Genomic DNA, 13,040 nt, shown 5'->3' on the forward strand with positions numbered 1-13,040 from the left:
AGTGTGCTCCAAGCGCAAGATATTATTTTGAGTGACTCTGAGTAAGTTTCGTTTGCGTAACCGATATTAGTGATATTGCTTAAAAATGGCCGTAGTTGTGAATCCCTCACCACATGCACGTGATTTTCTCGCGACAGCGACAAACGACAGTGACTAGCGACAAGATTTGCTCTCACGGAGGCCCATCCGTCGCCGCCGCTTGTCGCGTCGTGCGTTTCTGGGAAATTATAAAAGATCACTTGGAGCCCGGAAGCCAGCGTGGCGATTTCCGGCAACATGGCTGCGCCACTGGTTCTCGCTTCAGTTACAATTTGCTCTCAATGCTTGTTATCCGCGTAAACTTCAAGGGATGCAAGGCATTGACTACGTTATTTACATTCTCAACTCACGCGGGGACTGATATAGCGGCCGTATTTTGTCCTAAATCTTGATATTGAAGGTTTGTTTTGATGTATCGACGGTAGCTTGACAGTTTGGTCACTTCCTACAATGCGAAAACGTCATGTGAAGTGCGTCGTAGTCACCTTGACGTACGCTTATAGGCAGCCTGTCGTGGTTAAACCAAAGATTGAGAAAAAAAGAGGGTCGTGAAATGCGTTTGTGGCTTATGTAACACAGTATAGTATAAATTTATCATGTTGTCATCGAAGAACTTTTAAACTTCTTTTCGCAATTTATTAGTATGCACGTGATAGCTTTAATTAGAGCAACTATGACACTTTGTCGCCGACATGCGGTTGCAGCCGTCGCGATGGAGCAGGTTTTCGCTGCCGCTTGCTGCTGTCGCTAGGAAATCACGTGCATGTGGTGAAAAGTTAAGGAAATGGGGCGTGAAGTGCATGATAAATGTCATGTGAGCACACCTCAACCGATACGGTACACTAACGGGGGAACGGGGAATGAAGAGACAGTGAAGAAAAGAAAGGCTAAACAATAGAACATGGAGCATGAGCCGACAGAGGAGAAAGGGGGAGAACTTAGGTGCTTATTTTGAAACGGTACTTAGCTTAAACTTGAAAATAGCTCTAGGATGGCCTTAAGATAGATGAGACAAGAAATTCCTCCGAATGGGGAACGAAGCCCGTCGTCAACTGAAAACAAGTGGAATAATGAGGGCATGTTGGTAAATAGAAAAGGCAGAACGAAATTGCAAGACAAACAGTGAGACGTGCTTCCAGTTTGCAATCCTACACATGGGTAAGGGGAATGAGGTATTGAAAGATAAGGATATAGAATGAAGGGAGCAAAAAAAAAACACTGCTGCTTTCCACGGGAGTGAACGCCGAATCTAGGGCGCATCATGTGTCTCTGTCTGCATATGAGACTAATGAGGCTTGCTGAAGACTAATGTAATGAGGCTTACTGTAGACTAATAAGGCTTACTGAAGGCTTGCAAGTACTGCATCCAGAGCATCCAGAATCTGTTGCGCGGGCTGATCGTACGGTGAGTTTAGCTTGCCGACGAGACGATGAGAATCCGAGGTGTGTTTGGGAGTGACTGAAGAACAATAATGATTGTTTTATCTTTTTCAGGCAGCTGTGCAGTCGTTGAATTATTATTCATTGTTGTAGGTGTTCTAAAGTCGGTCATACCTTTTGTATAGTGAAATCAAACAGCAGAAGTCGGCAGCATTTTTTTTTATCCAAAACGAATGTGCTCAGGTATTCGCCAATGAGCGCGTGCGCCAACCTGACATTTTGAGCTGGACGGCCGGCGACTGTCCTATCGAACAACTTTGCCAAGCGGATAAGCAGGGCTATTTCTTCAGTTGCGGAAGCCATCCTATAGGGTTGGTGCCACCAAATATCGAGGCTATCACAAGCCTGTTGTGGTTTTCCTCTGTATGCGTGGACTCTCCACACGAAGGGTCGGACTTGACAAACGCGTAAAATATATATTTAATTCACTTCTAAAAGTGTACCTGAATGATGACTCTCGCAATCTAGTCCCATCGCTCGCGCAGAAACACTAACACTTCCGAATAGAAGAAGCAATGGCAGTTGTCGTGACGTCACACCAGTTTTGAAGTGACGTGAGTGACCGCCGCCATCTCCGAAATGAGGCTGCTGTTTCGAACGTGCTGGTGTCTCCCTCAGATATACTGTGAGCGTCGGTCAAGGCCACTAGGTGCTTTCGAAGAGACACTCTATGCGTCCTTTGCGAACAACGCAGGCATCCGTCAGAGACGCTGCGCGCGGCCAACAGCGTGGCTGCCGCCGCCTCCTTCAGCGTTCTGTACATACGTTGTAAATATATAGGCATTGATTCCTTCTGGCTGCCTTTTGTCTTGTCAGTGCCTGGATGCTACTGCAGCTGGCTACGACGACTGTCAGCACGTTTCTTTTGCTGGTGCTTGTGTGGCACGTCTGTGAGAGCAGACGAAACTCAGCACAATGTACGTCACAGCCTTCTATGGTCACCTGACCAAGCCACCTATGCATCGACGTCACTGCCAAGCTTGGCGTCGCGAAACCAAAACCGAAAATGGTCCACATAAGTAGAGCAATATAAACTATTTAGCGAAAACACACGACTCTTGGTGCGTGTATCATGCTTCCTGGAGCCGACGGAAACCCTTACAGCAAAAAACACGCATGCCACAAATTTGGTGGCGCCACCTCTTTAAGCTGTTTCTGACTATAGCTGGTCCTACCAGCTTTTAAATTTAAGTATATGACAACAGCTCCACATTATAGTTCTGTTTCTTAACTTATCTACCCACATGATATTGTGCCCAACCCTGGCGTACAACTTCTTTACATAAATTCAATCGGTTACACTTGATGACACCCACAAATCTTACAATCTCGCTGGATTCCCAGCGCATGTCTATTTCTCCTGTATTTCGACTAAGGTTTAGTCAAATTCCACTGGTTTTCTCACCCATCCTGCTTTCTTATTCTTCAGAAAGAAAGCACTTGTCATTTTTCTCACCACGTTTTGCGTGTCTTCATCCATTGAATTCGAATCTTTTATATAGGTCCCAGGGTTTCTGTTCTAATTCAGCTGTGCAGTTCTGCTTTTGTGTCGATCACACAGTGCACCTGTTTTCCTAGAACCTGGCACGCTCGGTACTTGGTATACCATGGATACTGTATTATACAATGAGTGCAAGCGCATCTAAAAAAACGCTAATTTTCTGTTCGACCTTGTGACACCAGACCGATGTTTACAAAATCGCAGCAGGGTCACCACATCTAAATTTATTTCTTCATGCACCTGCAATTACGCATAGATATACACCACAAGAAAGAATGCTAAAACTGGCTCTGGCTACAAGACGACGACACTTGCCGCCAATTCAACGCCATTGATAGTACTTTGCAACATACTTACTTAGCACTCATGGGTGTGCTTTCTTTGTAGAAAAGTATAGAGCAATCTTGCAAACACGGTTTATATGCCATAAGAAAATTCATATTTTTTTTTTGCTCCTTCTTCACTTGTGGCATGATATGCTGTGCCATTGTTAACTGCAATGTCTCCAAAGCTGATTGGTTGATAAATTCATTAACATAGCACGTGTAATACGCACCACCTAACTAAGCCGCATGTCTCTAGTTTGCTAGCTTTAAGCTTCTTATTGTATTGCCTCCCGTTTTGAGTCCTGCTATTCTTTGCAGGGTTAAAGGTGTCCAGAATCTGCGCGTCGTGGACGCTTCTGTCATGCCATCAATAGTCACCGGAAACCTAAACGTGCCTACCATGATGATTGCTGACAAAGCAGCTGAAATGATTATGAAAGCCAATCCTTAATTTATGAGATGTCCTAATAAACGCAAGATAAACTTTTCTTGTTTTTCTTTATAGTTATAGTTCCTGCTGAGTTGACTAACTGAAGTAAAAAAACTATTAAGCTGTTGCATAGCTGATGTTTGTAGTGTGCGCTAATCATTGTTTCTATCAACATCAACATTGTTTCTATCCATCAACATTAGTGAAGGATGGCATTTGGAACTTCCGCTATGTGCTTATCATGGAGCAAGTGCATCTTCGAATCTCTGAAACAACACTTGCACTCTACCTAGCAGCACTTCTTGGCGGAGGACAAACTACCCTATGTTTAAGTAATGTCACTTTGAGAAACCCATGGGGCTTCCCACGTGCAAATTTACGGGATTCTTGAAGTGCAAAAATACTGGCGAATGATATGCGAGTAAAACAGAGCGAGCTTTAACTCAAAAGGCTCTACGATAATATTTCATTATCCTACGTAGCAACAAAAAAAAAAACCCCTCGCGAATATGCTGTGTGCCCTGTTGGCTGCCATCGAAAGCGCGACTTGCTACGCATCTTGAAGAAGACATCGCGTCTCGCAAGAGTGAATGAGTTTGATTGTGTCTCAAAACGCCCGCTTTCTTTATTGATGCAAGAAACGATCATTCTGCGGAACACGCTTTTTCGCGTTGTGACCTCTTCCAAGTGAATGGTAGATGGAACTAGGTTGCTTCAGCGCTATCAAGGCAGTAGAAGCCTCCTTTTTAATGAAAGAAAACACCTGATACGCTGCTATTATCAATTTAGATTTTGAAGTCTTTCTGCATGCATTGACGAGGGACACCAGACATAAGGGTAAATTGGCAAATATCAACCAAGAATGTTTTATTTATTACCTATTTCTCAGAAATTATTCGCAGTTTTGTCACCAGACCTGTGCTGATTACAAGGCACAGTCACAGCGTAAGGTGGAGCAGTGGTTTAGAACCCGTTGTAATATTTCTCACCGCACCTATTTCAAGTTCAGTGGCACCCCACCCTACCGTAATTTAAACACTAAAGAAGGAGCGAAGCATCGAGGAAAAAAATCACAACAGACCGCAAAATGGCGTTTGAATATAGTGATACGAGCAGAATGAGTATATTAGTTCTTGGCTCACTTTCAGTTTTGTCGAGAAAGGCACAGACTCCCCAGAACCTCTCTGGGAGTGGTGGCGTACAATGCTGCGCAGATCCGAACTAGAAGACCAAACCTTGGCTATTCAGCAGGCCAGGGAGGCTATTGAGAGACGAGGTCTTCCATCCTTCATCTGAGCGGTCTGGCGTTGACTATCACAGAGAATCATTGGTTTTTATTCCGGCTCAAAAGCCTCCTTTTTATTTCTTTTCTGATTCACGGCATAATTTTAACGCCTTTTCTGCAATAGCTGGTGTCCGCACCGTCATTCAAGCTGCTAACTGTGTCTACGGACACTATCGCGCAATACTAGAAACTTCGACAGCTCCATACAGCCCTCATGGCCTACTGGATAAGGCATCGGTCTCTTAAACCTAGGATTACGGGTTAGGTACGCGGTAGAAACGCGTGGACAGCTCCAGGCATAGTCAAGCCTAGGAGTTCACCTTCAAATATTTTACAGCCCACTGGGTTAGACACAGACAGAGAAGGAACACAGCTCTGTCTGTCTGTAACCTGTAGGGCTGTAAAATATTCTACGATAAACATCATCTAACTGGCCCAACTCGCAATTCTGCCTAGAAATTCCCTGTGGTAAGGAAGTGCTCTACTTTTAGGTACTAGCTACACTAGTACTTGAAATTGTTTCGGAATAGAACCTATAGAGACTCGTTGTCTTCCGAGGAGTCACGTTGACCACCGTGGCACTATTTGAGCTTTGTGGTAGTTTTATGATGCTAATAGTTGAGAAAATCACAGTTGGTATGGAAGCCGATCACGCAGTGGTTGTCACTGCTCGTTGCTGTTTCAGTCGAAAAATTTTAAGCTTTGCAAAACGCACGGAAAAGCCGTGCCTCATAACATTGGCCCTTATAAATGAAGAAAAGTGTAAATTCAAGGCCTCCTTTTCTTTTTTACACAACAATAATAACGAGAACTAACACACAACTTTCCATGGCACCATTATCTGTTCATTACTATTGTACCTAAAGGGTAGCTTGATATTTAAGACAAACATTAAATTAGGGGTCTTAAAATTCAATTCAAATATGAATTCCTACCACAATGAAGCACTTTGAATTCAGCTTGCTTAATAATTACTCGTACCAGTGACTATTTGGATGATATATATTTTTGACAGTAAGACTGAGTTCCACACAAATCAGCTGATACACTGCTTCTCGGGGAAAGAACAAAATTATTGGCATTGGTTTCATAATACTTGCAACAACTGTGCCTGATTGTCCTATTGGTTTATGTAAAAGTGGTAACATGTACCCATATCACTCGTTTCCTGGATTAGGCATCTGCACTTGTGGTAAGTAGGATTAGATTTCACCAAAAACATGCAGAAGAAAGACAAGTTTACCACTGTAACCCATGCCACAGGTGATCTTATATACCACTAGAAAAATTATACCTGATGTTGGCGTCCGCGTGCCTGCGGTGCTGTTTGGTAGAATTTTATTTTTCCCGAAACTTTGAATAATCGCAATGCCAGCACCTGGATACGTTGCTCCTGCTCTCACCACAGGAAGAGCTCGAAAGTGTGCCTATTTCAGACGTAAGCAGCAAAACGTTTGATGTAAAAACATGACAACAACAACAGAAAGGCCGCTCAGTCATCGGTAATAGCTAGCGGCCACGTGGTCACCTTCCGGCGAGCGCTCGCAAGCAGTTACCTTTTCGCAAGCAGGTGTGCCGCACGTGCTGTTCGCAGCCGATCGATCGAAAAACGATGCTTCTCGATTTTTTCTGGGACACCTTGGGGAACTTACTAAGCTTTTTTACCTTTGGCTTCGAACCCCTGTTCACTTTCCTCGGCATTCTGGTGTCAATCTTTCAATTGGTAAACTTGCCCACGGAATTCGCCGTCGACACTCGCGTCCTCTATGACCGTTACGACTACGTAATTGGTAAGTAAAGAGACGCTGTTCTGTAGCATACTTTACGTAACCTTTTGTTTCCATCGCTGAGGCAGATGTTTAAAGCGACCGGCCCAAGAAACAGTTGTGCTGTTTGGCGAACATAGATAGATGTTCTAGACTCAAGAGGTGGGGTGAGGGGCGAAGGAGGAACGGCCTGTGTTGCTACTTCAGCAAATCGACTTTGTACTTAGCCGTCGCTCTACCCGCTGCCTCTCTCGCGATGAGGGCCAGCGAATAAGCGTCTCTCCTTAATCACGACAAATTTGTGGTTTTGCGAGGCTGCGCATGTGCACACCGAGTGACGACATGATTCCTTGTTTTGGAGAACGGTGTAAATTTGTTGCCCTATTCGCTTTGGGAATTACAATAGGTTTGAAGCACCCTAGGGTTTCTGCTTGTCAGCGTCTCCTGTCGTCATGGTATGTCAACTAGGTAAGGTCTTTCATGAAAGGGCATGTGTCAAGAAAATTCAGTGAATTCTATCATTCTCCACCAGTCTACAGAGAAGATGGCAATAGCTAGTCAAACCAATTGTCAACTATGACAGTGAAGCTGAAATACCATTCCCTACTAAAGAAATGGTACTGGACTCATGGGTAAGAATTGATCATCGTAATGATGATGATGATGATTACCTCATAAGGATGGCGCTCACCCACAATGGGGGATGAATGAAGAACCTTGCGGCAGGGAGCTTAAGTAATGGACTGTGGAACTAAAACCAACCTGAAAAAATTAGTGTAGAGATAAATCTTAGATTAAGTAAATACGCGCAAGCGGGCAAACCATCAATGTTGCCTGGTAGGAATAATTACAAATTACAAAGCAAGAATATGCATAACGATAGACTAACACGGAAAACTTTTTGTTGCTTTGATGTATTCAAAAGCAGCAGAACATACAACCCTGTGGTAGTAAAAAAAAACCGAGAAAACGAGAAGAACAGAAAGGTTAAGAAGAAGAAAAGTCACACCTTCGGGCAAATTGCATTTTCGCAGTTTCGCGAAGAAGTTAGTGGAGTAGAAACAGCCTTCCCTGCAAGCTCGGTATCACGCTTTACATCGTTGTTGCCTCGTCGAAGAAATCTTTCTCAACACGGTGACTGTTTCACCCATCTCCATGTTTTTCGTTAGTGGATGTGAACCACCCTTCCCAACATGTTAGTATGGGGACTTACCCATTTTGTTGGCAATTTTTTGCGCGCCTTCGGCAGTGCCGGACAGCCAAGCTCTACCCGACCTCAGCTAGTGGTGTGCGATTGCTTGTGCCTACCATTGGTGGCAGAAATGCGCACTGTGCTATTTTGTTTTTATTTCTACAGTACCGTCTGTCTTTAACACGAAAGTGTTTTACACCGGGATCCAACAAGATTTCACTGAAGTGTTTCCGTGACGAGAATGACGTGGAGAAAATACGCAACATAAGATAACAAAGAAAAGGAGTTCAGTAACTGTGCGTCTAACCCATGATCTCTCGGTTCGCAACCATACATGCTGATTATGCTATGCACAGCTCTATAGGCATATGCTTCATAGGCTTAAGATATAAGCCCTTTTTGTCTACCACTGTCTTCTCAGCGTTCTAGGTAAAGTGCAGCACCGCATCGTGACCGTCACATACGCGATTACATCGTTCAATACGTCATTTCTAAGGGTCCTTTCCATTCGACACGTTTCCAATATAATAAGTGCAGTTTAGTCAAAGCCTTAACACACCCACTTGTGAAGACCTTACACCAAGCGTAAGTGCCACTCATATAGTATCCATCAATGCGAACGCCCGCTTGCTTTAACTCAGCGTTCTCTACTCATGCTTCTCCGGTGAATAGACGCGGCCGCCCAAAGCGACGACGTGACGTGCGTTGTGTGGTGTTCAATGACTTCAACATGCCGCGAGTATCTCAAATTCAGCGTCTGGTCAGTCACGTTTCTCTGGCAGTGGCGTCGCTTTCTCTGGATACGTTCTTACCGTTAACTACTACAGCTATCATAGGCAGCAATGACCATAAAGGTTTGTTTAATCATTAATTATTGGCGTTAGTCATCTGAACGGAGGTGTATGACTAATCTTCAACGTGAATGGATGCACGTCAAGCGGTGCTATTGCTGTTAAACACCAATGGACATTGCGCGAGCACGCTTACAGTAAACATGAACATACTTTTGTAAGGACACGTTTTACGTTCGTGTTCTACCGAATCCCATCACGGAGCGATCCACCGTAATTTGTTGACCCCTCGGTGTTGGCCCGATACACAGTATACCTTCGTGTGTCTCTTCCTATACTCTTGTGCATTGTTTGTCATAAATTGAATAAGTTCTTCAAAAGACAGTCCATTTTATTGAACACCTTAGACTGAACATCAAAAATTAATGTTTTCTGGATGAAAAGTACAGGCTTTTTAGTTTTGCATGGTACTTATAGTGCTCATCAACACTACAAGCAATATAAATAAGCATCAAGTTTAGTGTAGGACAATTCAGCATACGTCACATACTGCGTAGTGCATGCGGTAAAGCATGGTAATATATAATTTATGAAGTTTTACATGTCAAAACCACAATATTATATGACGTGCAGCGTATGTGAGACTGAAGATTGATTTCGACCAAATGGGGTACTTAACGTGCACCGCAAGATAAACATATTTGTGTTCACATTTTGCCCTGGTCAAAATTCGGCCAAAATGGCCGCTAATTGGCCACAAACTGGCCGCAAATGGCCGCAAATTCGGCCAGAATGGCTGCTAATCGAACCAGTGCGATCGAGTGCAGTAACGTGATACCCAACGGCTAAGCCACCGCGGGTAACACATTTTCACTAACACTTTGTTTCCCAGTCTTGGTCACAATCATGAGATACGTTAAACTGAATCCTAATTGCAGATTTCTGAAATGTCGGCCAATTACTTCTGTCAATGAATTGAAGTTCTGAGCCACATGCAATTTTGATTACACGTTACAACTCTCAGAATCAGGACAGACGTAGACAATTAAAGAAAGGTAATCCACATATGCGTTATCTATGTCGCATCTGCAGGATTCTGACAGTTCTAATTTGACATGTGACGCTTAACATAAAGTGCACTCTTATTGACAGCTGTGCAAACTAGGTAATTACTTAAGATGAGACTACCCTCCATGAAGAGGGTATTATAAATCCAGAGCAAGTGTAACCACTCCCACCACGATAAGGACATAATTGTCGCACAATATTCGCAAGTTGACACGTCAGTATAATACGGTGACGTACACTAAACTGTATTTATTTCTTTACAAGTACCTTACAGGCTCCTCAGGGAGCCATGAGTAAGGGGAGCATAACAAAAAGAAATGGGAAAGAATGCGACACATGAGTCTGAAAAGCGCAGTGGTAACGTGCTTGCGAGACGGTGAAACCAACTGAATAACATGACGAGATAACACTAAGAATAACACCAACTTCTCACTAGACAATATTATGAAAACAATACTCAAAAAAAATAAAAATAGGCCACGAACTATCAACAAACAGAGTAATACTAAGAATACAATACTCAGAAAGTAATGATAAAAGACTTCTCATTTTTGCAAAGAGAGCACCACATAAGTTATGTAAAAACTATACATCACTTGTGCACTCGTAGAAACGAGAAAACGAAGTAGAAAGGAATTCGTAGCACAGAGCTTCACACATGGCTCGCACAACAAAAAAAAAAAAATTCCGTGACGTGATACGGCTCGATGCATATTGTCATGATTATGAATATTTGTTACGATTAATGCTGTAGGGTCAAGAGTTGTCTAAATTTATCCTCATCTGCTTTCGCAACAGTGTCATTTGAAAGCGAATGGTAAAGCCGAGACATTAAATGCGTGAGTGTTTCTATTGATGCGAGCCATGAACTGTAGACAAAGTGTGGTTCATTTCACATGTAATTCAACTGTGTAAATATCAAGTTCAATAATATTCGGCTTTTAATTGACTAACAAGCTTGGCTAAGCGACTGCTATACTACATCACAATTTGTCACGTAGTCGTGATGCCGACGAAATCAGTAGTCGGGTGCCCAAGACGAATTTCGTTCTTTGGCAGAAATTGTGTCGAAGAAGTGATAACTCGGACTACAGGAAGCAATGTATGCTGTGCACTGGCAACGGTGAATGAAGCGTCGGCCATGAATAATCTGATCGGCGGCAAAGTACGTCGGCATTTTTGCATGTGGCATCGAAGATTCCAGCGTCATCACTAGGCGTGGGGGGGGGGGGGGGTGCATTTTTTAGAATAAACATTTTTTAGAATGAATTTCGTGTTGCATTTCGTTGGTTGTGTCTGCTATGTGTCTCAAATACCTAGTAAAAATGCGCGCATGTTTGAAATGTGTGTGTATATATGCTCTTTATTAGCCTTCCGGCGTGCTTGCATCGACAATGAATACTCCCACCTCAACAACCGTGGGCCAAAACGCCATTCTGTCATATCGACGTACGCTGCCTCGTGCATAAACGTTTTTTTTTATTTAGCGTCCCTGAACGTTCTAAGTGGCACCTTCATAGGTTGAGAACACTGGCTAATTCTTCGAGTCAATCTTTGAGTATTTAGCCGTATGTGTGGTGTTGGCTTGACCCTCTGGTATACGTTGTTTCTCTTAGATGCAAAGTCTTCGCGTTTAGTACATATGAGCTTGACGCATAGTACATGGCTGAAGGGGAATGCATTTCGCAGTGCGCCGCATGGGTGCTCAAAAAATGCGACTATTTGTCTTGATCTATTCGTTCTCTGTTCACGGATGTTGCGCTTGACATCAAGAAAGGTGATGGTGGATGCTGAATACGTATGAGAGAATCGCGTGGTAGGATATCCAGCATTTAATTGTGAAATTACTTTCTGTAGCTTTTCCTGGTCATCGGACGAAGTTAGGAATACACCACCTATGTACTCTCAGTGTCAAATGAAAGTCGAGCAGCAGAGCACGTGCCACAAGCGGTAGGAAACAGTGCTCGCATTCCAGTAATCAGCGCAGGCAGCATACACATTTGCTTTGGTAGCTCAGCGCCACCCCACTGAATTGCATTTTTTGCCAGTGTTTTTATTCAGATTTTCAAAGGAAGAAAGAAAAAAATAAAAAATTCTGCAACAATCACGCATTCGATCAGGAAACCTGCGCATCGTAGCATATCGTTCACAGCTGCTACGTATTCCAGCATGGACGTGCCAATCGCTTGTGAATGATTTAGTTGTGCTGCTTCGCTTGATCATTGTGGCGCTGTCAGCGTCTGGGCACGATATGAGTTGGGGTGCTGAGCTTCCGCATTGTCGCGCTGTCGGCGTATGATCATTGACGTGCTGGCAGCCAGGTTTGAGTTGCCTTCGATCCATCTAGCCGTGATTCCCAGTGCCTCTTTTGCTGCTTGTTTTATAAGCATGCAGGTCTTTTGCAATGTCCATCACCCGCTGCCTGTGTCCACTGGGAAGGTCACCGAGGCGTTTTCTTCCTGGAATGCCTGGTAAATTTTATGAACAGTACACTAAGAACGATTCATAGTGACGGCATTTTGACGCTGGCTTACGTCATGCCACTAAAAAGAAAAACTGCGTGGTCGTTCACCGAACTAAACACTCGACATTTTCAGCCTAAATTGATCCTTTTCTTTTGAATCTTCAAAAATAAAAGAAACAGAGATGTAAAATAAGAGCAGTGCTTTTCAACGTCCAAAGACGATAACTTGAAACCAACCCCAGAGCAATTGGAGCTTTCTGTTTCTCTTGCCCCGACGGTGATTGCAATGCAGCGCTGGAGTAAAGAACTGCACGCGGTACGACGAAACGTGCTTTTTTTGTAAGTGCTTTATTTTTATCTCCTCCTACAATATTGCAGATACAGATATCTGGACTGATAGCCTGGCAAGGCTCGTATAGGATCCAGTGTTGATAATACAGACATACATACATAATAGACATACAGGTCAGTGCAGTCTTTTACATATATACAACTACTTATCTTTCATTTTGCTTCCAAGGGATACAATACCTCATCTTAACCGACAAACGAACAATAGTTTCCACTAAGTGCAAGCTCACGCCAGCCACTGCTATCGCCGCAAGAAAGCTGGAACAGATGTGAGGATAACGCGCTGTAGGAGGATCGCGTTGCCATACCGGATGTGCTCACATGTCAGTGGTGATGGCAGGACAGCGCACACTGGATCGTTAACAGCGCTGGTGGCATGCCCTCCAC

At 43.6% G+C, this 13,040-nt stretch overlaps 2 protein-coding genes across 4 annotated transcripts in view; both read left to right on the plus strand.

Moving 5' to 3' along the window:
* LOC119179092 (alcohol dehydrogenase [acceptor]) overlaps positions 1–3,794 on the plus strand; it is a 111,725-nt gene extending 107,931 nt beyond the window's left edge. For all 3 annotated transcript variants that reach the window (XM_075869610.1, XM_075869609.1, XM_075869611.1), the window contains one exon: positions 3,625–3,794. In XM_075869610.1, coding sequence (XP_075725725.1) covers positions 3,625–3,757 — 133 coding nt within the window. In that variant the 3' untranslated portion in view covers positions 3,758–3,794. The remainder of the gene's footprint in view (positions 1–3,624) is intronic.
* Positions 3,795–6,633: 2,839 nt separating this feature from the next.
* Positions 6,634–13,040, plus strand: part of LOC119179091 (glucose dehydrogenase [FAD, quinone]) — a 30,715-nt gene continuing 24,308 nt past the window's right edge. The window contains exon 1 of the mRNA XM_075870096.1: positions 6,634–6,811. Within this exon, the coding sequence (XP_075726211.1) occupies positions 6,634–6,811 (178 nt within the window). The remainder of the gene's footprint in view (positions 6,812–13,040) is intronic.

The sequence above is a fragment of the Rhipicephalus microplus genome, chromosome 7, assembly GCF_043290135.1.
Source record: "Rhipicephalus microplus isolate Deutch F79 chromosome 7, USDA_Rmic, whole genome shotgun sequence".
Classification (NCBI taxonomy): Eukaryota; Metazoa; Arthropoda; class Arachnida; order Ixodida; family Ixodidae; genus Rhipicephalus; species Rhipicephalus microplus.